General features: G+C 47.2%; 1 protein-coding gene across 1 annotated transcript; it reads right to left on the reverse strand.

The window, feature by feature from the left end:
- Positions 1–8890: 8890 nt before the first annotated feature.
- Positions 8891–10327, reverse strand: fgf3 (fibroblast growth factor 3; the record flags this gene model as incomplete). The annotated part of the gene is made up of 3 exons (XM_079242460.1): positions 8891–9250; positions 9356–9459; positions 10081–10327. The coding sequence occupies 3 exons, from the start codon at positions 10325–10327 to the stop codon at positions 8891–8893; spliced, it is 711 nt and encodes a 236-aa protein (XP_079098586.1).
- Positions 10328–24315: the final 13988 nt, after the last annotated feature.

Consider the following 24315-nt stretch of genomic DNA (forward strand, 5'->3'; position numbering starts at 1 on the left):
CCTATATTTATACCAATCAAACTGATGGATGAGAGCAGATCAATAAAACATGTTCTCACATGGTGTCTCACGCAGGACAACTGGTCCAGACTACAGGACAACTGGTCGAGACTGGTGGACAACTGGTCCAGATTGCAGTACAACTGGTCCAGACTGGAGGAAAACTGGTCCAGGCCGGAGGATAACTGGTCAAGACTGCAGAAATACTCGTCCAAGCTGCAGGACAACTGGTTGAGACTGCAGGACAACTGGTCCAGATTGCAGGACAACTGGTCAAGACTGGTGGACAACTGGTCCAGATTGCAGGACAACTGGTCAAGACTGGTGGACAACTGGTCCAGATTGCAGGACAACTGGTCAAGACTGGACACCGGATCCAAGTTTACGTGTGATCTAAAGCGCTGCAGCAAGGGTTCTGATGCACCTTTTCACTCCTGGTTCTGGTTTTGCTCGAGGTTTTCCTTCATGCTTGTGGTTCTGCTGGAGGCTCATGGTTCTGCTTCTGATGCACATTTTCATTCCTGCTTCTGGTTCTGATGCAGGTTTTACTCCTGATTCTGTTTCTCGTTCTGCTTGAGGTTTTCCCTCATAGTTCTGGTTCTGGTTCTGATGCAGGTTTTCACTTGGTTCTGATTTTGATGCAGGTTTTCTCTCCTGGTTCTGGTTCTTGTTCTGATGCAGGTTTTCCCTCCTGGTTCTGGTTCTGCTAAAGGTTTTCCATCACGGTCCTGGTTCTGATGGAGGTTTTCCCTCCTGGTTTTGGTTCTGATGCAGGTTTTCCCTCCTTATTCTGGTTCTAGAGCGAAGCGGACTGAACTGGACTGTGTGTGTTTTCTGGAGAGTCCCAGGAGTCCCAGTGTCTACCTGGAACCTGACGAGCAGCTGGACCCAGTGGCCGCTCCTGCAGGCTTCCTTCTCCCGGCTGCATCGGCCTGGATGCTGCAGATGGCCGTTGTTGCCATAGTGATGCTGGGATGAATCTGTGTGGTTAAACTGGACATGATGAAGCTGGACTCAGCAGATAAACGCTGCAGATTCGGACCCAGACTTGCTGCAGTCCTGCATTCCTGTCCAGTAGCATGAGAATCAGGTATTTATAAGCGGCTCTCACACTTTATGCGGCACAGATTCTACTTTCCAGAGGACTCGCCTTGTTTGCCACTTTCCAGCAGATTCGCCATGTTTGCCACTTTCCAGAGGATTCGCCATGTTTACCACTTTCCAGAAAAGTCGCCATGATCGCCACTTTCCAGAGGACTTGCCATGTTCGCCACTTTCCAGAAAAGTCGCCGTGTTCGCCACTTTCCAGAGGACTTGCCATGTTTGCCACTTTCCAGAGGACTCGCCATGTTTGCCACTTTCCAGAAAAGTCGCCATGTTCGCCACTTTCCAGAGGACTTGCCATGTTCGCCACTTTCCAGAAAAGTCGCCGTGTTCGCCACTTTCCAGAGGACTTGCCATGTTTGCCACTTTCCAGCAGACTCGCCATGTTTGCCATTTTCCAGAGGACTCGCCATGTTTGCCACTTTCCAGAAAAGTCGCCATGTTTGCCACTTTCCAGAGGACTTGCCATGTTCGCCACTTTCCAGAGGACTTGCCATGTTCGCCACTTTCCAGAAAAGTCGCCATGTTTGCCACTTTCCAGAAAAGTCGCCATGTTCGCCACTTTCCAGAGGACTTGCCATGTTCGCCACTTTCCAGAAAAGTCGCCGTGTTCGCCACTTTCCAGAGGACTTGCCATGTTTGCCACTTTCCAGCAGACTCGCCATGTTTGCCATTTTCCAGAGGACTCGCCATGTTCGCCATTTTCCAGAGGACTTGCCATGTTCGCCACTTTCCAGCAGACTCGCCATGTTTGCCATTTTCCAGAGGACTCGCCATGTTTGCCACTTTCCAGAAAAGTCGCCATGTTTGCCACTTTCCAGAAAAGTCGCCATGTTCGCCACTTTCCAGAGGACTTGCCATGTTCGCCACTTTCCAGAAAAGTCGCCGTGTTCGCCACTTTCCAGAGGACTTGCCATGTTCGCCACTTTCCAGCAGACTCGCCATGTTTGCCATTTTCCAGAGGACTCGCCATGTTTGCCATTTTCCAGAGGACTCGCCATGTTCGCCACTTTCCAGCAGACTCGCCATGTTTGCCATTTTCCAGAGGACTCGCCATGTTTGCCACTTTCCAGAAAAGTCGCCATGTTTGCCACTTTCCAGAAAAGTCGCCATGTTTGCCACTTTCCAGAAAAGTCGCCATGTTCGCCACTTTCCAGAGGACTTGCCATGTTCGCCACTTTCCAGAAAAGTCGCCGTGTTCGCCACTTTCCAGAGGACTTGCCATGTTCGCCACTTTCCAGCAGACTCGCCATGTTTGCCATTTTCCAGAGGACTCGCCATGTTTGCCATTTTCCAGAGGACTCGCCATGTTCGCCACTTTCCAGCAGACTCGCCATGTTTGCCATTTTCCAGAGGACTCGCCATGTTCGCCACTTTCCAGAGGACTTGCCATGTTCGCCACTTTCCAGAAAAGTCGCCATGTTTGCCATTTTCCAGAGGACTTGCCATGTTCGCCACTTTCCAGAGGACTTGCCATGTTTGGCACTTTCCAGAAAAGTCACCATGTTCGCCACTTTCCAGAGGACTTGCCATGTTCGCCACTTTCCAGAAAAGTTGCCATGTTTGCCATTTTCCAGAGGACTTGCCATGTTCGCCACTTTCCAGAGGACTTGCCATGTTCGCCACTTTCCAGAAAAGTCACCATGTTCGCCACTTTCCAGAGGACTTGCCATGTTCGCCACTTTCCAGAAAAGTTGCCATGTTTGCCATTTTCCAGAGGACTTGCCATGTTCGCCACTTTCCAGAGGACTTGCCATGTTCGCCACTTTCCAGAAAAGTCGCCTTGTTTGCCACTTTCCAGAAAAGTCGCCATGTTCGCCACTTTCCAGAGGACTTGCCATGTTCGCCACTTTCCAGAAAAGTCACCATGTTTGCCATTTTCCAGAGGACTCGCCATGTTCGCCACTTTCCAGAGGACTTGCCATGTTCGCCACTTTCCAGAAAAGTCGCCATGTTTGCCATTTTCCAGAGGACTTGCCATGTTCGCCACTTTCCAGAGGACTTGCCATGTTCGCCACTTTCCAGAAAAGTTGCCATGTTTGCCATTTTCCAGAGGACTTGCCATGTTCGCCACTTTCCAGAGGACTTGCCATGTTCGCCACTTTCCAGAAAAGTCGCCTTGTTTGCCACTTTCCAGAAAAGTCGCCATGTTCGCCACTTTCCAGAGGACTTGCCATGTTCGCCACTTTCCAGAAAAGTCACCATGTTTGCCATTTTCCAGAGGACTCGCCATGTTCGCCACTTTCCAGAGGACTTGCCATGTTCGCCACTTTCCAGAGGACTTGCCATGTTCGCCACTTTCCAGAAAAGTCGCCATGTTTGCCATTTTCCAGAGGACTCGCCATGTTCGCCACTTTCCAGAGGACTTGCCATGTTTGCCACTTTCCAGAAAAGTCGCCATGTTTGCCACTTTCCAGAAAAGTCGCCATGTTCGCCATTTTCCAGAGGACTTGCCATGTTCACCACTTTCCAGAAAAGTCGCCATGTTCGCCATTTTCCAGAGGACTTGCCATGTTCACCACTTTCCAGAAAAGTCGCCATGTTCGCCATTTTCCAGAGGACTCGCCATGTTCGCCACTTTCCAGAAAAGTCGCCATGTTCGCCATTTTCCAGAGGACTTGCCATGTTTGCCACTTTCCAGAAAAGTCGCCATGTTTGCCACTTTCCAGAAAAGTCGCCATGTTCGCCATTTTCCAGAGGACTTGCCATGTTCACCACTTTCCAGAAAAGTCGCCATGTTCGCCACTTTCCAGAGGACTTGCCTTGTTCACCACTTTCCAGAAAAGTCGCCATGTTCGCCATTTTCCAGAGGACTCGCCATGTTCGCCACTTTCCAGAGGACTTGCCATGTTCGCCACTTTCCAGAGGACTTGCCATGTTCACCACTTTCCAGAAAAGTCGCCATGTTCGCCATTTTCCAGAGGACTTGCCATGTTCGCCACTTTCCAGAAAAGTCGCCGTGTTCGCCACTTTCCAGAGGACTTGCCATGTTTGCCACTTTCCAGAGGACTCGCCATGTTTGCCACTTTCCAGAAAAGTCGCCATGTTCGCCACTTTCCAGAGGACTTGCCATGTTCGCCACTTTCCAGAAAAGTCGCCGTGTTCGCCACTTTCCAGAGGACTTGCCATGTTTGCCACTTTCCAGCAGACTCGCCATGTTTGCCATTTTCCAGAGGACTCGCCATGTTTGCCACTTTCCAGAAAAGTCGCCATGTTTGCCACTTTCCAGAGGACTTGCCATGTTCGCCACTTTCCAGAGGACTTGCCATGTTCGCCACTTTCCAGAAAAGTCGCCATGTTTGCCACTTTCCAGAAAAGTCGCCATGTTCGCCACTTTCCAGAGGACTTGCCATGTTCGCCACTTTCCAGAAAAGTCGCCGTGTTCGCCACTTTCCAGAGGACTTGCCATGTTTGCCACTTTCCAGCAGACTCGCCATGTTTGCCATTTTCCAGAGGACTCGCCATGTTCGCCATTTTCCAGAGGACTTGCCATGTTCGCCACTTTCCAGCAGACTCGCCATGTTTGCCATTTTCCAGAGGACTCGCCATGTTTGCCACTTTCCAGAAAAGTCGCCATGTTCGCCACTTTCCAGAGGACTTGCCATGTTCGCCACTTTCCAGAAAAGTCGCCGTGTTCGCCACTTTCCAGAGGACTTGCCATGTTCGCCACTTTCCAGCAGACTCGCCATGTTTGCCATTTTCCAGAGGACTCGCCATGTTTGCCATTTTCCAGAGGACTCGCCATGTTCGCCACTTTCCAGCAGACTCGCCATGTTTGCCATTTTCCAGAGGACTCGCCATGTTTGCCACTTTCCAGAAAAGTCGCCATGTTTGCCACTTTCCAGAAAAGTCGCCATGTTTGCCACTTTCCAGAAAAGTCGCCATGTTCGCCACTTTCCAGAGGACTTGCCATGTTCGCCACTTTCCAGAAAAGTCGCCATGTTTGCCATTTTCCAGAGGACTCGCCATGTTTGCCATTTTCCAGAGGACTCGCCATGTTCGCCACTTTCCAGCAGACTCGCCATGTTTGCCATTTTCCAGAGGACTCGCCATGTTCGCCACTTTCCAGAGGACTTGCCATGTTCGCCACTTTCCAGAAAAGTCGCCATGTTTGCCATTTTCCAGAGGACTTGCCATGTTCGCCACTTTCCAGAGGACTTGCCATGTTTGGCACTTTCCAGAAAAGTCACCATGTTCGCCACTTTCCAGAGGACTTGCCATGTTCGCCACTTTCCAGAAAAGTTGCCATGTTTGCCATTTTCCAGAGGACTTGCCATGTTCGCCACTTTCCAGAGGACTTGCCATGTTCGCCACTTTCCAGAAAAGTCACCATGTTCGCCACTTTCCAGAGGACTTGCCATGTTCGCCACTTTCCAGAAAAGTTGCCATGTTTGCCATTTTCCAGAGGACTTGCCATGTTCGCCACTTTCCAGAGGACTTGCCATGTTCGCCACTTTCCAGAAAAGTCGCCTTGTTTGCCACTTTCCAGAAAAGTCGCCATGTTCGCCACTTTCCAGAGGACTTGCCATGTTCGCCACTTTCCAGAAAAGTCACCATGTTTGCCATTTTCCAGAGGACTCGCCATGTTCGCCACTTTCCAGAGGACTTGCCATGTTCGCCACTTTCCAGAAAAGTCGCCATGTTTGCCATTTTCCAGAGGACTTGCCATGTTCGCCACTTTCCAGAGGACTTGCCATGTTCGCCACTTTCCAGAAAAGTTGCCATGTTTGCCATTTTCCAGAGGACTTGCCATGTTCGCCACTTTCCAGAGGACTTGCCATGTTCGCCACTTTCCAGAAAAGTCGCCTTGTTTGCCACTTTCCAGAAAAGTCGCCATGTTCGCCACTTTCCAGAGGACTTGCCATGTTCGCCACTTTCCAGAAAAGTCACCATGTTTGCCATTTTCCAGAGGACTCGCCATGTTCGCCACTTTCCAGAGGACTTGCCATGTTCGCCACTTTCCAGAGGACTTGCCATGTTCGCCACTTTCCAGAAAAGTCGCCATGTTTGCCATTTTCCAGAGGACTCGCCATGTTCGCCACTTTCCAGAGGACTTGCCATGTTTGCCACTTTCCAGAAAAGTCGCCATGTTTGCCACTTTCCAGAAAAGTCGCCATGTTCGCCATTTTCCAGAGGACTTGCCATGTTCACCACTTTCCAGAAAAGTCGCCATGTTCGCCATTTTCCAGAGGACTTGCCATGTTCACCACTTTCCAGAAAAGTCGCCATGTTCGCCATTTTCCAGAGGACTCGCCATGTTCGCCACTTTCCAGAAAAGTCGCCATGTTCGCCATTTTCCAGAGGACTTGCCATGTTTGCCACTTTCCAGAAAAGTCGCCATGTTTGCCACTTTCCAGAAAAGTCGCCATGTTCGCCATTTTCCAGAGGACTTGCCATGTTCACCACTTTCCAGAAAAGTCGCCATGTTCGCCACTTTCCAGAGGACTTGCCTTGTTCACCACTTTCCAGAAAAGTCGCCATGTTCGCCATTTTCCAGAGGACTCGCCATGTTCGCCACTTTCCAGAGGACTTGCCATGTTCGCCACTTTCCAGAGGACTTGCCATGTTCACCACTTTCCAGAAAAGTCGCCATGTTCGCCATTTTCCAGAGGACTCGCCATGTTCGCCACTTTCCAGAGGACTTGCCATGTTCGCCACTTTCCAGAGGACTTGCCATGTTCACCACTTTCCAGAAAAGTCGCCATGTTCGCCATTTTCCAGAGGACTCGCCATGTTCGCCACTTTCCAGAGGACTTGCCATGTTTGCCACTTTCCAGAAAAGTCACCATGTTTGCCATTTTCCAGCAGACTCGCCATGTTCGCCACTTTCCAGAGGACTTGCCATGTTTGGCACTTTCCAGAAAAGTCGCCATGTTTGCCATTTTCCAGCAGACTCGCCATGTTCGCCACTTTCCAGAGGACTCGCCATGTTTGCCACTTTCCAGAAAAGTCGCCATGTTTGCCATTTTCCAGGAAAGTCGCCATGTTTGCCACTTTCCAGAAAAGTCGCCATGTTTGCCATTTTCCAGAGGACTTGCCATGTTCACCACTTTCCAGAAAAGTCGCCATGTTCGCCATTTGCCAGAGGACTTGCCTTGTTTGCCAGCTGCAGCTTTCAGTCGGCACTTCAAAAAGGAAAAAAAAAATCCAAAAGTCTCATGCGGCATCGCTTCCCAAGACCCCCTTGGGAGGAGGCTTTGTCCGTGCTCGGAAGCCTCTCCTGCCTGCAGGTATAGGATGACAAGGCTTTCTATGCTCTACCTATAGATAGGAATGAGGCAGGGATCAACCTTGACGTTGGCCCTTGAAGGGTTTGGACGCTTTCTGCTTGGACATGTTGCAGCAACACGATCAATGATGCAGCTTTTGTAAAACATAAACTTACAAAACATTTTGCTGGAAGGGAAGCAACAGTTCTGGATCTGACTGGGTCTCTGTCTGGGCCCGGGTCTGATTTTCAACCTCTTGAGATGTCCACGATCAGTACGGGTGGACCTTGGCCCGCTATAGACGACACCAAGGAGGCAACTGGGCTGGGTCGGTTTCCCTGGATCTTCAGTTACAAACTCCTGAAATGGGTCTGTGACAGGTCTGAGGTCAGATTCAGGCTTGGTTCCAGTTCTGGTTCTGGATCTAGATCTAGTTCTGGGTCACCTTCTGGCTCTGATTCTGGTTCTAGGTCAGGTTCTGGTTCTGGGTCATGTTCTATTTCTGGTTTTGATTCTGTGTCAGGTTCTGGTTTTTGGTCTGGGTCAGGTTCTGGTTCTGGGTCATGTTCTAGCTCTGTTTCTGGTTCTCTGTCAGGTTCTGTTTTTGGGTATGGGTCAGGTTCTGGTTCTGTGTCAGGTTCTGGTTCTGAAGAAATGAGGCAGTTTGTCTGGGTTTTCTTACTGTTGTCTTTATGTTGCAAGCTAAAACAGTAAAGGTCACATGAATAACTTACAACCAAATAAATATTCATCTCATCAGTAAAATATACAAAGTACTTGTTGAAGTTTACAGACAGTAGTAGTACCACAACTTCTGTCGCACTCATTCTCTTTTTACTGGGAAATGATTCAAAGTGCTTTGCCATGTTGAGTCCATCACCTCAGCAGCACGTCAGAATAAAAACGTTCCTTCTGTCTGGGACAAAGTGGCAAAATGGGACAAAATGACAAAAATGGGACAAAATGGGAAAAGTGGGACAAAATGGGACAAACGGGACAACATGGGACAAAACGGGACAAAGTGGGACAAAATGGAAAAAGTGTGACACCATGGGACAAAACAGGATAAAATGGGACAACATGGGACAAAATGTGAAAAAATGGGATGAAATGGGAAAAACGGGACAAAATGGGACTAAACGGGACGTGTCCAACAGATATTTACAAACCCAGAAGCAACCTGAGGAGGTGTCTGATGGCAGAGCAGTCTGCTCGCCACGGCGGCGTCTGCTCGCCGTGCAGCCAATGGCAGAAGCATTTCTGTTACAAAAGATATTTTTTTAACATATTTGTTTACATGACAGGAGCATTGTGAAGGGGGGGGGGGGTTAACGGAGGCGGCTAACAGTGGCAGCTAATGGTGGCGGCGTGTGAAAGTGGATTAGCTTGAAGAGGCCTTCAGAGTTCTCCTTCCAGTACGGCTTTTCTCTGTGCAGCAACAAAAACTTCCAGAATAATCCAGAGGGTCCGAAGTGCTCTCCCACCTGCAGTCAGGCTGGATGACGTCCAGGGTCCACATCCAGGTCAGACCCCACCCGCCCCCTGCTCCTTCAGAAGTCTGTTTACGCATCAGGCTGTCAGCCTTTCCTGGCACGATGCCGGCGTCTCCTACGTTCCCCACGCCGACCACGGTGATGCATGTGGCGTTGAGCCCCTTGACTGTCCCTTAGCCTCCGCACCATCTCATGGTCCTTGTTGTCCAGCACCCGGGGCAAGAAGAGCGAGGCCTTGTCAGTGCTGCGTGTTTTAAAGCCTCGCCGTGGCCGGCCTTTGCCGTTGATGGAGACATACCACTGCCCCGCATCGCCGTCTCGATGTTCGTTGCTGCTTCTTCCTGCTGGAGGACGCCGCTGTGTGGAGTAGTGCCGGGATGCATAGGTGTTATACCGCAACTCATGGATGCGCTCCACAAATTCACACTCTTTGTTAAACACTTCCTGTGGAGACGAGGAGGAAAGAAAGCATGAAAAAAAGCAACATTTTGCTTCACATTCACGTCCTGCAGGTGTATTTCTGCATGAGGAGGATGGCTCTGTACTGACCGAGGCGTACAGCCGCCCTTTATCATTCATGGCCAGGTATCTGCCAGAGAAAAGCCCCTTTATGGCCACAACGCCTACGTCCACTGCGGTGATCTCCATGATGCCTGCAAAGCACACAAACACGTTTATAGTCACTGAACAGAAGAGTAACAGGCGGCAGCAGCTGGGGATGCTCAACGCAAGATTTATTATGTTCTGCTCAACTTGTCTGCCCATCACACCTTCAGTTCCACACAGATAAATAACTCTAAACGTGAATTAAAGCTATTTCCTCATGTAAAAGCACTACTTAGTGCCTCAGCCAGCATGTTTGCTCTTTTAATCAGTGGCTGATTAGTCAATGAGCTGTGGAGCAGCTCTAATGGGACTGATTAGATAAACACATCCGTTCAGACAGCGCCTTTGTCCCGCTGGGATGGTGGGACTGATGCTCCCAGATTAACCTGCATGTCGGATCATTTCACACACACACACAGTGAAACTCTGATAGACTCTGACACATTAATCACATCACTTTGTTTCAGTGATGCAGACTGGAGGAAAACTCCGACCAGTAAAAGCCCAGCGAAGTCTGTTCTTCTCCTTTCAGGCTTTATTAAGTTCTGAAAAGTTGTTTATATAGGCTGTTTAACATTTACAGATACGGCTGGTGTGTGTGTGTGTGTGTGTGTGTGTGAGAGAGAGAGCGAGTAAACGTTTCTGCCAGAAATGAGCAGAGTACTCACTGAACGGGTTGTTCTGCTCCAGGGATCCATCTATCTTCCCGTTAGGGTGGATCTGTAGTTGATACTTGGTGGCGCAGTAAAGCTTCCTGCGTCTCGGTGCTCCTCCGAGGTGTTCATACACTCCTCCACGGCCCCCGGCGTCCCTCCGATGCCGGGGGTCGCAAGCCTGGCCCGGTGCGCAGCGGAGGGCCCGGGGGCAGGCGGGATCCAGCAGGCTCACCAACACCAGCAGAGGTATCACCAGCATCGTGGCATGGCCGGGGAGAGACAAGCGTGGGGAAAAAACGGAGAAGTCCTGGCCAGCCCTCCGGGTCCCATTAACGAGTCGGGGCCCAAACGCTGGAGAGCTCCAGCTCCTGCTCACATCCGAGCCGGACTCTGACAGCACGGGATCCTCCACGCCTCTGCTGCTGGAAAGCCCTCCCGTGGCGCAAACTGAGAGCCTGCGCGCAGACTGAGCGCACATATAAAAGAAGCTTGTGGCGACAATAGGCTGAACTTCGACCAATTGATACAAAGGAAAGGGGGAGGCAAAAGGTATCAGCCCTGTGTGAAGTGAGAGACAGCGGCATGGATAAAATTACATAGTGGCTGCGCGCGGAACGGCTCTCTCCTCTGAACTCCTCTTCTGAAATATCCGAAAAGAGCAATTAGACATCCCAAATTATACAGGCGCACTGAGCCAGGCTGAGGCAGGTGAAGACTCCCACCTACACCAGCCTTCCTTCATGTTCTCCCACCGGAAGATGCCATGGCCTCTGGAGCTGGAGGGAGTCACAAATAAACTCGTTTTTCATCCTGGGTCTTTGCGTCAGAAAGAGCAGAAGTTACCTGCGATGAGAGCTGCTTGCAGATCCACAAAGACCTTCCAGATGTCTGGAAATCGCTCTAATCTTCGCTCTTCTGCAGTATTTATAGCCTGATGCTCTTCCTGAGCTGTTTCTGCAGAAGTCAGACAAATGAATGTTGTGTCACAGACTTCTCTCCATGAGCTGAGCCGTCCTCTTCATCCCAGACTGTTCCCATCCCAATGCCCCAGCCCGGCGAGGCAGCAGCCGGTGGGCGGAAGAGCAGCAGGCTAAATGACTACTGCCTAAATTGCTTCCATCTTGGTCACATTATGGTTTGCATTCTGGTAATTAGCACCATCATCTACAAATCTCTCTGCCCTTTGGCGCTGCTCCACCGCTGCTATGAAGGCCTCTGCTGAGAATCCCCCAGAGAGTAGACGGTTAATTTGTCTTCCCCTCCCATACATCACCCAGCTAGCTGCCTCTGTCACTTTATTTACCCTGATGATCAGAAAATGGAGCTCTTTTAATTACAAATGTGCATTATGCCTCCAAAAGCCCTCACAAGCGAGACAACACAGCAAACGCCAGCCAGGCCGTGTGTATCGGAGGTTGTTCTGGTGGCCATTTCTAAGTGAGATGCTCTTGATGTGGTTACATGCTGGAGGAGGGAGGAACTTCAGATGTGGTGTGCTGTTTCTCTCTGAAACTATTTTAATTATGCTCCCCTCCACACCGCCCACAAAGCATCCCAGCAATAAGCAGGCAAACGCTCGCAATTTGTGAAGCACACACTCACATGCAGCTACATCAGAGCGTGTGTGTGTGTGTGTGTGTGTTTTCGCTCTTTTACTCTTTTATTTACTTATTCATTTGTTAGGAACAAGGTCAGAAGTGAGCTGCAGCATCAGAGCAGGACAAGCTCCATGTTCAGGCTTCTCTCTGGATCTGAGGGAAGTTTTCTGTGCTTCCGAGTCGCATTGGGAGCCTCTTATAAACCCAACATGTTGAAATACACCAGGGGGAAACATAAAGCCTGACAGGCAGGAAATAATTACACCAAATACAGACCTGAGCAACGGAGCCAGACCTTCAGAGACCTGGAGGCCTCTGCCACTGACCCAAACAGACTCATTACCGAGCCAGTGGCTGAAGGCGAACGAGCTGTTTATTAACCAACAGACACACACGTCGGTGGGACAATCGTTTGGTCATAAAATGTTCAGATGACTACAGATGGAAACAAAATGGAGTCCTATGTTGACGGCATGCATGAGTTTCTGTAGTTCATCGGAGCTGTTTTAACGTCACAGAGGCCTCAGCTGAACACCGTGGACCACCTGCTTCTGCCAGGCAGAGGGACATCTCTGCTGGTCCATCGCTCGGCCACAGACGTCAGGCGGTCCAGCTGTGAGCCAGTGACAGAGCTCATCCTCCTCACCAGCTCGTCCAGGCACCCCCCCCCAGCAGACCACTGCAGACAGGAGGACACTCACCGCCACAGACTGGTAGAAGTTCTGCAGCAGCCTCCAGCCAAACTGGCCCAGCACAGCTCCCAATGGTTGGCTGCAAACGATGCTCCAACGGCCACGACTGCAAAGCCGCCATTAAAGCCAGAATGTTCTGGACAGAAACTCAACTAACGGAACCAAACAGAGAAAATATGCTGGGAACAGGGAAAATAATGTGACAAAGAGCAGAGTGTCTGACTGGTTCAGCCTCTAGACGATGAGTGTTTGACTAGACAGTCAGGATGCATGGACGCGCGTCATACGTGTGCATGTTTCAACAGCGCTGTACTTTCCAACTGGACTGGAAACATCTGACGGCTGCATGGCCTTCATCTAACATGTAATGCTGTAACATGTTAGATGGAGGCCATGAAAACATCTCAATGTTAGGTCAGAAATAAAGACCCCGACGGTAAAACCACAAACTTCTAATCGTGCCAAACATGTTTCCACACATGAAACTCCTTCTAATCACACGTGTAACACACCGTGTGATAATCACATGTCCAACATGTCAAACTCTACGTTTTAAATCTCAAACTGAGTGGAATTTCCTCGTGGAAATTTACAGCGTTTGTTCTGACCATGACAATGTTCCCGGATCATGTGTAGCGGGGAGGGCTATCTGTGAGGGCGCGAAGGCTTCAGGCTTCCTACAGCCTGGTGAACACATTAAAGAAATTCATTTGGTTTTCAGGATTTCTGCTGGTTTTTCCGACTGAAGGGAGCTTTAGAGACGGCCGAGCAGATCACAAAGAGAAGAGCCGAAGGTTGCAGCAGCTGTTTGATGCTTTGGCTCGGGTACAAACTTCACAACCTTTTCCAGATTGTCTGGCAGAGACAAATCAACTGTGTTTGGGGTCTTTGTCCTGCTTCCTCCACAATGCAAAGTTGACTAATTGGTCCTTCAGTGTGGCCAGGGAGCCATTCGACTTCACATTACACTGCACACTCACATTCCTGACCAGCTCCCAATGTCACTGGAGTGATCAGATCCCAGCACGTCCTGCCTGCATTTTAGCCACATTCACACCTGTGTTTAGAAGAAACGAGACAACGAAGACAGCTTTTTCCATCGGGACTAAAACTCAGTCATTTCTTCATTATTTACCCAACTGAAACCTTTCCCAACCCCCCCCCCCCCCCCCCCCCCCCCCTTCACCATCGCAGACTTGACAAATGGACCTGGAACAGCCACGAGGAGCGCTCTGACACACAAGCAAAAAGCATACATTTTAACTTTCTCCTTTTCTTCCCTTCAGCCATGAATGGAAGCAAGGATTTCAGGGCTCCTTTTTTAATTGACCTCCCCGAAAATTCTGCCCCCACCGACCACCTCCCACAACCCCTCTTGGCACAAAAGGGTTTCTTTTCTGCAATAATACAAAGGTTATTAGCCAGGTCCTTTTCTTGCCCCCCCCCCTTTAATGGAGGGAAAAGGAGGTACCAGTAATCCAGAGCAAATCAAAATGACCTTTGAACCCTTTCTGCTGTACTTTTTCTCATGGGCAGATTTCTTTGGTGAGGCGGTGATCAGAGGGCTGAATCCAGCCGCTGCCTCTCGTCTCCTGACAAATCGCTGCTGAGCCTCTTTTGTCCTCACAACTTTGATCTCACCTGCTTGTCAGGCGCTTCAGAAAGAAGTCTCGTACAGTTCCAGCACACAGCAAACAAATTGGCAACTATCCCCCCCCCCCCCCCCTCCCCCTCAGGCTTTTATGTCAGCCTCAGCTTCTCTGTGGCTTTTCCTACGAACCTTCTGCAAGGTTCTGCAAGGACACCACTGGAAGTCAGGGTTTAGAATACTTTACCTGTAAAAAGGATTCTCCTTTTTCCCGATCCCACCGAAGCGACCCGTGGCGAGTTTGACGTCCAGATGTGTGAAAATAGAAGAGTGCAAACAAAAACAGTCAGAAGAAGCTGAAAGAAAAGTTAAATGCAGCTGAATGTTCAGAGTTTCATGGTTTTCCACAGTGAGATCCCTCTGGAACACACTCTACCTTCTTACTCTCATTTTAACCTTTAACCAGAAGGATTTTCATTAAATCAATTATTTCATGTCCATCATGAAACTAAATGACCAATCTGATCTTCAGAGAGATCAACAGCTGCTGTGATTGGCTGGGATGGATGGTGTCTGTAAAATTCCACCAGCTGGCTTCTGGATGCTTTGGATTGGAGCAGTTCCAACCTGCTCTCTGAGACGAACAATGCTGCGTCATGATGGAGACCCGCTGCGGTGACTTGGTCCAGTCCAGGATCCAGCAGCTTCTAGAAGCTTCCCCAGCAGCAGCACACGGTTCTCTGATCAGGTTATCAGGTTGCATGTCTGAATGTCCCGCCACCGCCAGGCGTCCTGCGCCTGCAGAACGAGCCCAGCTCATCAGCCTCCACCACCACGCTCCACAGTCAGGGCTGTGTTCGCTTTCCTCCAGATGTGGAGCTGATGTGTCCCCTTAGGTCCGGTCTGTCCGGAGGACATTGTTCCTGAAGTCCGGTCGTGTTCAAAGGCGCATTTTCCAACCCAAAGACCTTCATACATCGACTCTGGAATAATTTACCCGGTAAATTTTCTGTCGAGTCATCAGCGACGAAATTCCAGCCATAGATTTTATAAGTTTTATTTTTTGGAGCTTTTCTTAATGTTCATGTCTGACAGATGCAAAATGGACCAATCAGAGTCTGGTTCAGTTTTTTTCTAACTGGACAGTCAGGAAGTTTAACATGTTTCTGGGAGCCCCATAAAAACTTCTACTTTTATAGAAGAGCTCACACGGATAACAGACAGTTAACCTTTCCAGGCCTTATTGGCCATAAATGTTGACCAGTTAATCATCGTACTCTTTAGTTGGTATTGGATGGAGAGCAGGAAACAGGAAGTACGGTGTTGTTTCAGAACATGGAGCGGACTTCAGGTGAGCACCTGGCTGCTGCTATCTTTATGAGAAATACTGATGCAGTGTGTGAAACGTGGTGAAAATCAGGACCAGACCGAAGGACCGGTCACTGCCACTGGAAGGCCACAGTCCTGCAGGTTTTCATGTATCCCTGCTCCAACACACCTGACTCAAACTAATCAGTTATTCTGCAGAACATCATCGGCTGTTGGATCCATTTAATGGAGTCAGGTGTGTTGGAGCAGGGATACATGGAAGAGCTGCAGAACAGCGGCCCTTGAGGACCCACTTTGGAAAGCCCTGAATGAAATAAATATAGACGTGAAAGTTTTGTCATGTTCTACATCTCATCTCTGCATTTCCCTCATTTACAGACTTCAGTTTCAGAACGAGGAAACAACTGGAAAGTCTACTGGCAGTATTTCTTGTAACATGCAGTAAATATATGTTCAGATTTAGAAAAGAAACGTAAGATAATATGAATCACTTGATAGCTTGTCACTAATCAGTAGTAAGTATCAAATCATCGACTTCTGCAAGTTTTTTCCTTTACTGGAAAAATGCTGAACTTACATGAAACATGAATCTGTTTTGTGTCTGAGTGAATTTACTTCTGGATGTACATTTATACATGTATGTATCATGTGTGTTTCACAGCAACACAAACCTCATCCGTAAAATTAAAAAACGATGGAAAGCCTCTGATTCAGGATCTTCTACTGGTTTCAGAAGCAACGAGATGAGTTGCTTCTGCTTCTTCCTGCTGCTGCAACGTAACGTCTCCTCCGCAGCACTTAGTCACAAATTCAGATGCAAATAACAAGAACCCAGACAGCAGTTCAGAGACTGGACATATGTCCACAGATCATGAAAGAATCAATTATTGATTGTTATTCTGCAGAATAATCAGCCTGGATTTCCTGGTTCTGCCTGGAAGAGCCAGAATAAAACATCTGAAAGTGAAGTTAATGCTGGAAAAGATAGATGTGTCTGTCTCAGGCTTGTCTGTCTGAGGACGGAGAGGAGGAAACAAACATCGGGGTATGTGCATCGTGGGAGGAATCAGTTCTCATGCAGAACAGAGGAAAGTTTCGCCTTCAGAAGCAGATTCATGAAGAAACGATATATTTTCCAGAAGATGGAGGGAAAACAGACGAGCTGTAAAATGGTTTTGTCCCTTTCTCTTTCCTACATGCTTTCTCTTTCTTGCTGCTCTCTCGTTCTCCCACTGTCACCCTTTGTCTCTCATTCAGTCGCTCTCCCTCTGTAACCAGATAGCTCTGTCCTATACTCCTACAGCTCTTTGATTGTTAGCTGCAGGTTTCAGATACCTGCACAGCGGCTGCACCTTCCAACAGGCAAATGATTGTGGAAGGATGAAACTTTAGAGGCCATCAATGGCTCTGACACACACACACGCTCACACACTCACACACACACACACACTCACACACACACACACACACACAAACACACACATACACACACATATATATATATATATATATATATATATATATATATAGGTCCACACATTGCAGCTCCTTTAGAAAGAAATGGAGGCAGGCGGATTTCATATTTATTAACACTGCAGCAGAATTATGCAATCTTCTTTTTTTTTTTTTTTAAAAAAAACATATGAAACACAAATCCGTTTGTAAATGATTTAGACCATAAAAGTTTGACTCGACATGAAGCTGCATGAGTTGTCGTGCAGACAGATATGTTGAGCTGCAGCCTGCCCACATGTCTCCTCCTCTCCATGTGCAGCATTTGATTGACAGGTGGAAGTTCCTCCAGCTGACAGTGATAAAGTAGCTTCTAGAAGAAGCTCATTTGAAACTGAATGTTGTCTCCTTTCCCAGCCTGCCCTCCACTATTTAGCAATCTCTGGTGCTCCACAGGGGGCGCTGATAGAAAAAAGCTCTGGCTGAGGCAGAGGAAGATGGATGAGGCCATTTTTCTATGCAAGGATTTCAGAGTAGGTGAGCAAATGAACAGGTCCTGGCTTGGATGTGTTCCTGAATGAGACAAACAGATAGCTAACAGCACAACTAATTCATTTCAATAAGAAGAAAGAAGTCTTTTCTTTTGGCTTTGCTGGAAATCGGTGCCGATCAGAAGAACCCTCCTATCAGCCAGTGAGCTGGCTGTGCAGCTGACACACATCTGTCCTGGAGCTACTTTAGGGCTGATCTGTTTGCTTTAGTCTTTCAGCAGACACGGTGCAGCTATGCAGCTAATGCCTCTCCTCTTAGCAGGATCTAAACGTTCTGACTCAGAAACTGCCAGAAATGAAGGTTTTGAAGTGGAAACAATGACAAAGTGAAAACAAACAGAAAGACAGAAAGAGAACTGTCTGCTTTGTTAAAGACCTTTTTTCAGCACAGCGTTCAGCTGTCCACCTGCAACTCTACTGTTTCAGGGAGGGGGTGGAGGAGAACAGGTTGAGAAGGAGGTGCATAAGGGAGGTTGAGGGAATTGAAAGGAGCTGGGCGGAGAGGGAGGAACAATGAGTCTGCTGAGAGGAGGGCGGCCGTGTGGGAGCGAGGCTTTTTATTCTGTGCAGGATGGCTTTTCATTTGGACCAGAAGCAGAAATATGGAGGTTTTTCTTTTCTACATGATGAAGATTTACATGCAGTTATTTAGTAAAATATGCATGCTTCTACAGTGTAGAATGTCATCTACAGATTCAGAGAATCAGGAGGAATCTCTGTATGCGTGGGACAAGGCTGGAAGCTGATGAAATTCTGCCTTAAAAACAAACACTTCTCTGCTGGAAATCACCACATGGACTCACCTTTCTTCCTGCGAAGAAAGGTGTAACTCTCCAGTTTGATCACGATACAATATCAAGGGGGTGGTTAGCACCGGGGCCTCACAGCTAGAAGGTTGCTGGTTTGAATCGAGGCTGTAGGGAGATTGGAACGGTGGTCTTTCTGTATATGGGTGGCTTCCTCCCACTGTCCAAAGGCATGCGTGCTATGTTAATTGGTGACTCCCTGGGAATGACTGTGGATGGTTGTTTGTCTCATCAGCTTTTATTCCATCACCTGAACAAATGTTGAAAACACAACATCTAACCTGGCAACCCATGACTTGCCAGCTGGTCCTGGTCGAAACTGGAAACCACCAACCAGGTGACGACTGGCATGTCTCCAAATATTACGTGCCACAAACAAAAGGAATTCTTCTCTCTTTCTCTCTAGGTGCTCCAGGATGTCACAAATACTTACTTTTGGATTTAAAATAGGAAAAATGATGAGTTAACACCACAGTTTAATGCATTCCAGTTACAGACCTGGAAGGAGACTTTATGTGGTTTGACACATTTATAGTGGTGGTAAATAATTAACACAGAATAAATCATGAATATTTCTTTCATAATTACCAGAAAACATTAAAAAATCAATAATGGTGACATCCTTCAGATCCACTGCCATGTATTTGTATTTGTCTGTGGTTAGTGTAAATCCTCCATGAGGGCTTGGGGCAACAGGGTCTCTACCTCACTCTTCTGGAGACACAAGCAGCCCAGTTTTTCTGTCCATCATAAAACCATCGATACAGTTATAAAAACAAACATCCCTGTGTCTGCTTTGACAGTCACATCCAACTTTAAGAGCTTGGAATTATTATTGTGAATGAATTTTGGTCCTGCTGGCAAAAAGAGTTTGAAAACAAAACATTAAGTCTTGGATATGGACCACAAAAAAGACCAGATTTTCTTTCAGTGTCCATATTTTCCCTTGGTCGAACCTAAAACTGGGCGGGCCAAACAAAACATTCCCTAAAATGTGTGTGGTTCAGGCCAACAACGCGGCGACATGCAGGTAGGATCGCTGCAAACCACCACACGGCGATTTTAGGTGCTGTTGTACCACACACACTGAGATGAACGACTGTGGGTTCCATGATGATCACAGAGGTTTGTCAGGAGACGGAGGCCACACATGTTAATGAGGTCTATGCGTGTGCTACAGCATGGTGGGCTGTGTAATAGAAAGCAGACCTGTGAGTGTTTTCAGAGAGTTGCATACCTCAGGAGGAGGTGTGACACTATAATGCTTCTCATTGCCCAATAAACACCAAACACTTCCTCTTCCTAGACTTGGACAGGAAACTCTGAGGAGGAGCTGCTCTTGTTACATCAATGGTCTAAGAAATATGTGTGCACCAGTCCACCTGCTGGTTTCCAACAGACAAAAATCAGCAGAAATACTTCCATATTGCTTTCTTCTCCTAACATTAAAACCCTGGTCTTCACCACAGGAAGGCAGCTGCAGCTTTGTCTCTGGTTCCCGCCTGCGTTCCAGACTTTTCTGGAAGCTGCTGTAACATCGACCATACGGGCGCCTTCCATTAAACAGTTCAGGACTGAAATGAATTGAAGTTCAGTGGACGGTTCCTACCATCGCCATCTTGGCAGCGTCATGCGCGTCGTCTCACCCGGAAAATACAAATATGGGTAAAGAGGTGGAGCTGAGAGGGGGGCTGTGAGCGTCATGGTGGATGATTGACATCGAGCGAACTCGGACCTTTCTGTAGCTAAGAGCTAACTGAGCTAACCTGGAGATAACAGGAGCTAAGCATCTAATAGAGGTTAGCGGGCTAAAGCTAAATCACATTGTTAACCGGCTAAAAACTGCAGTTGTTCTATGTTCTTCTGACTTGAAGCGAGAGATCAGGTACCTGTCAATCAAAAGGACACGCCCCTAAATTTGCCAAATATTCAAGGTTAAATTACTTTTAAACGGTCGAGTTACAAAAAATTTCACTCGTCTTTATTTCTGCTGTAAACGTGTTTATTTCTGCTGTAAAAGTATTTATTTCTGCTGTAAATGTGTTTTTTCTGCTGTAAACATGTTTTTTGTGCTGTAAACATGTTTATTTCTGCTGTAAACGTGTTTATTCCTGCTGTAAACATGTTTATTTCTGCTGTAAACATGTTTATTTCTGCTGTAAACGTGTTTATTACTGCTGTAAACATGTTTATTTCTGCTGTAAACGTGTTCATTTGCTCTGTTTTGCAGCCCCTAATGGATGAAAGGGGAACTGCAGTTTTATACACTTCCGCCTCGGCTTTCCTTTTAATCGTCGGAAGCTCCATCCATCTTTCATATACAGTCTATGAAACAGACCCATGATCCATCCATCCCTTCTTCTTTCCGTCCTTTCATCCATCTTTTATTGTTTAACCAAATGTAACATAACAATCAATGAGGTTAAGTGAAGAGAGAAAAGTTAAAACAGAGAGATCGATAAATGCTGAGTCGGTGAACATTACCAGATCAGAAAAGTCTGATCCACAACCAGTGATACCATCTGGATACTTCTACAGGCGGGAGAAGACACAGAATTAACTAGAAAAGCACTCGCAGAGGGCAAACCTCTGCCAAGGCCTTTAGAAAATACCTGGATCCAAACGATGATCCGGATCAGCACCAAAATTAAACCAGTTCTTCTTTTTCACGTTTCCAAAAACGCCTAAAAATGTCATGAAATCCGTCCATAACCTTTTGAGTTATCTTTAACACAAATACAGAAACAGATAAACGCCGGGTGAAACATAACCTCCTTGGCCGAGGTAATAAAGTCCAATTTCTGCCTAAATGAATGGAGACATGAATCAGTAGCAGGAGCTCTGGACAGCAGGTTGTCCTCACCAAAGTGGTTTCCACAGCCCCAGAACACCCCGCAGTTATCAGTGTTGGGCTGTCAGTGAGATTCTCCCCACATGAGACAAGGATCAGGCTTTACATCCTGCAGCAGCTGGGTCTCCATTCCAGGTTTTTGTAAAATAAGTGATATTTTATTTTATATTTTAAAATTAAATTACAGTTGCAATTTGCAGGACTTGTGACTTATCTTCTACGCCTTTTTGAAGTCAGTCTCCCTCATTTCTCTTTCGAATTCTTTGAACACTGCATTTTGCTATTTCCGTCAAAGATGAAGGTCATAGTTTTCTCTTTAATTAGTTAAAAAAAATTCCTCCTCCATGCGTTCATACATCTTTACTTGCAATGAAGTGGTCATGTGAACCCCTACATGATGTCCAGTGATGTTTAAATAAAAGTGTTCCAATACACTTGTGATATACTTCTATATGGACACGTCTGAACCCCCCCCCATGAACGCTCATAAACCTTTCTGTGATATTTGAGAGGATTTTAGAATTGTTCGTGTTTCCATTACCAGTTTTTTATTGTGATATTTAATGTTACTTTACTAATCTGAAGATTTATCAAAAAATCCAACTGAGAGCTGCTACTGTGGGAGCAGAACTGGTTTTTGGCTTCCATTTTGATGGACCAGTTAGGACGATGTATTACAGGTAATCCTTTGCTGTCATAAACCAGCAACAGAGGCAACCACAGAACACTGGTGGTGTGTTCATGGGGAGTGGGACGTACCAGGTTGTATCACAGCAGTTTTACCGCCACAGTTTTGCTCTCAGAGTCACTTTGGCCTCCATCTGTCTCCGTGTGAGCACACACTGATGTGGCTCTGAGCCGCCACGCTTCAGTTTGTGTGAATTACCAGAATGGGTTTTGCACAACCTCTGAGACTGTGGGGGGGGGGGGCGACAACACATTGATTGGTAAGAAGTTGGACAGCTGTCTGGTTTTCCTCTTTCAGTGCTCCTAACTTCTTGTCCTAACCTGGAACAGTGAGGGTACACCAATTAGCGTTGCTAAAACTGTACGGTAGTTTCTCTTGTGTTCCATCAGGAGGAGGAAGAAGGGGAGTACTTACTCCCCAGGTAACCCTACCTTTCCCTAAGGAGGGAGCTCTGCTCCTCCCTTGTTAAAGCACCACACACTAACTCCTCCATTAGCTGCAGTAATAGTCCTCCAGCACTGCTCCTGCCATTTGTTGGCCCTTTTGTTGTGATACCTACTTAAAATATCAAAGAAGGCAAAGCCTTCAATGAGACATCTGAAAACTGAGAAACACTGGTTTTATGTGTCAATGCAGCAGAATCCAACACCCCCGCCCCCGATCAGCATGTCATTCACGCTCCCTCTCTCTCTCTCTCTCCATCTCTGGTTTTCCCTGGCTCGCTCACTCTATGCAGGTATCCCCAGATGCATAAGGGTGCGAGTAAAGCAGGCTTAGGGTGGGACATGAATGGTTGACATGTTTAGGAGCAGAACAATAAGTAGAGTCAGAAAATCAAAGGCTCTAAATGCAGGGAACCAGGTCAAAGGCATGGCCATGCTTTGTGTGTGTGTGTGTGTGTGTGTGTGTGCATGTTGAGGTCCATCATGGCTCTCACAGTCAACTCTGTGCACCAGATCTTCCTGAGTATTTCTTCCACTATCAGATAGACCAGACACAGCCTACATAAACTGCTGTGTGTGTGGACTGATGAGTGTGTTTTCACATGTGTAGGACCACAGACGTGTGTGTGTGTGTGTGTGTGTGTGTGTGTTTATATGTGAATAGAAGGGAGACTTTTAAAGACCTGAGGCTATTCATAATGCCAAGCAGGGCTGACATTAGTTTCAAAGTGCTGTGTGTGTGTGTGTGTGTGTGTGTGTGTGTGTGTGTGTGTGTGTGTGTGTGTGTGCGCGTGCGCACCATGCCCTTCATTCAATCCCTCCCGCCAATCTTTCCTCTGTTTGTCCGCTCTGTGAAATTCTTTTCGTTCAATGAGCTGTACACTTTTTTACAATGAATTATTGTTCAACCTTTTCTTCCCCAAAAATACAGGATTTTGTGTAACTTGAAATACCCCCCCCCCCCCCCCCCCCCCGCCCTAAAAAAGGGAAAACGTCAGTACAGATGTTATTCTGAACAGAACTGAAACTTAAAACTTGATTTTATCATTTCAAGGAAAATGTGATGTGTGAGAAAGTCGTGGAAACAATACATCTGTCAAAAGTTCCAATGATGTTTATTCTATTCTATTCTATTCTATTCTATTCTATTCTATTCTATTCTATTCTGTTCTGTTCTATTCTATTCTGTTCTGTTCTATTCTATTCTATTCTATTCTGTTCTGTTCTATTCTATTCTATTCTGTTCTGTTCTATTCTATTCTATTCTGTTCTGTTCTATTCTATTCTATTCTGTTCTGTTCTATTCTATTCTATTCTATTCTGTTCTGTTCTATTCTGTTCCACAGTCATTTAGTAGATGCTTTTCCCCAAAAGGGACTTACTTATCTGAGAGTGAGAACAGGACAAGCGAGAAATGAGCATTAGAGGACATCATGGACAAGAGCTAATCAGACTGCAGGAAGGGTCCAGATGGAACTGATCCAGATCCGGCTGATCAATCTGCCCCGAGTTCTCCTGGTGAGAACGGACTCTTATATAGCGCAGAAAGATGGTTCATGCTGTAATTGATGGCATACTGACATACAAATCCCATCTTGAATATTTGGCCTTAACATGATGAGTTTATCGAAGCTTTACTCTTTTAAAGCTTGAATGAACACTTCAAGGCTCAACATGGATCCAAAGATCTTTGTTTGATCTGGATGTGATGTCAGCTTCAGAGGAACCGGCATCAGGAGGTGTTCACGGAGACACCTCCCAGCTCATCCCGCAGCGTTCTCCATGCAGAATGAGTGTCTGTGATGTGGTTTCTCCACCCTTTTGGACGTTTACAACATGGCCGTCCTCCTTGTCTCTGACGGTTGTTTGTCTGTTTGCTGATGTGTGTATTAAACAGATTTTTGTTGGATCCACATATATGTTTTCATCATTTTTTGTTTCTTTTCACACAACTTTCACATGCTGATCTCTCCACTCTGTCTGTTTTGGTTTCTTCAGGAGAACTCCGAGTGCTCTCGCTGAAGCTTCACAACTCCAGAACAATGACCAGAAACTCTGAACATTTCTTACAACCTTCATCTGTCTGTGTTCTGAATTCATGTTCTCCTGACTGAGCCCAGAGAGGAATGACTCCATGATAAAAAGAAATATTAAAGCCCAGAGAAGGGGTGGATCTTCCCTCTGATTGGCTCTAATCCACACTGTGCTGGGTGTTGGATTGAAACCGGCACATCAGACACCAGGAATCC

This window comes from Telmatherina bonti (genome assembly GCF_933228915.1).
Source record: "Telmatherina bonti genome assembly, chromosome: 1".
In the NCBI taxonomy this organism is placed as follows: Eukaryota; Metazoa; Chordata; class Actinopteri; order Atheriniformes; family Telmatherinidae; genus Telmatherina; species Telmatherina bonti.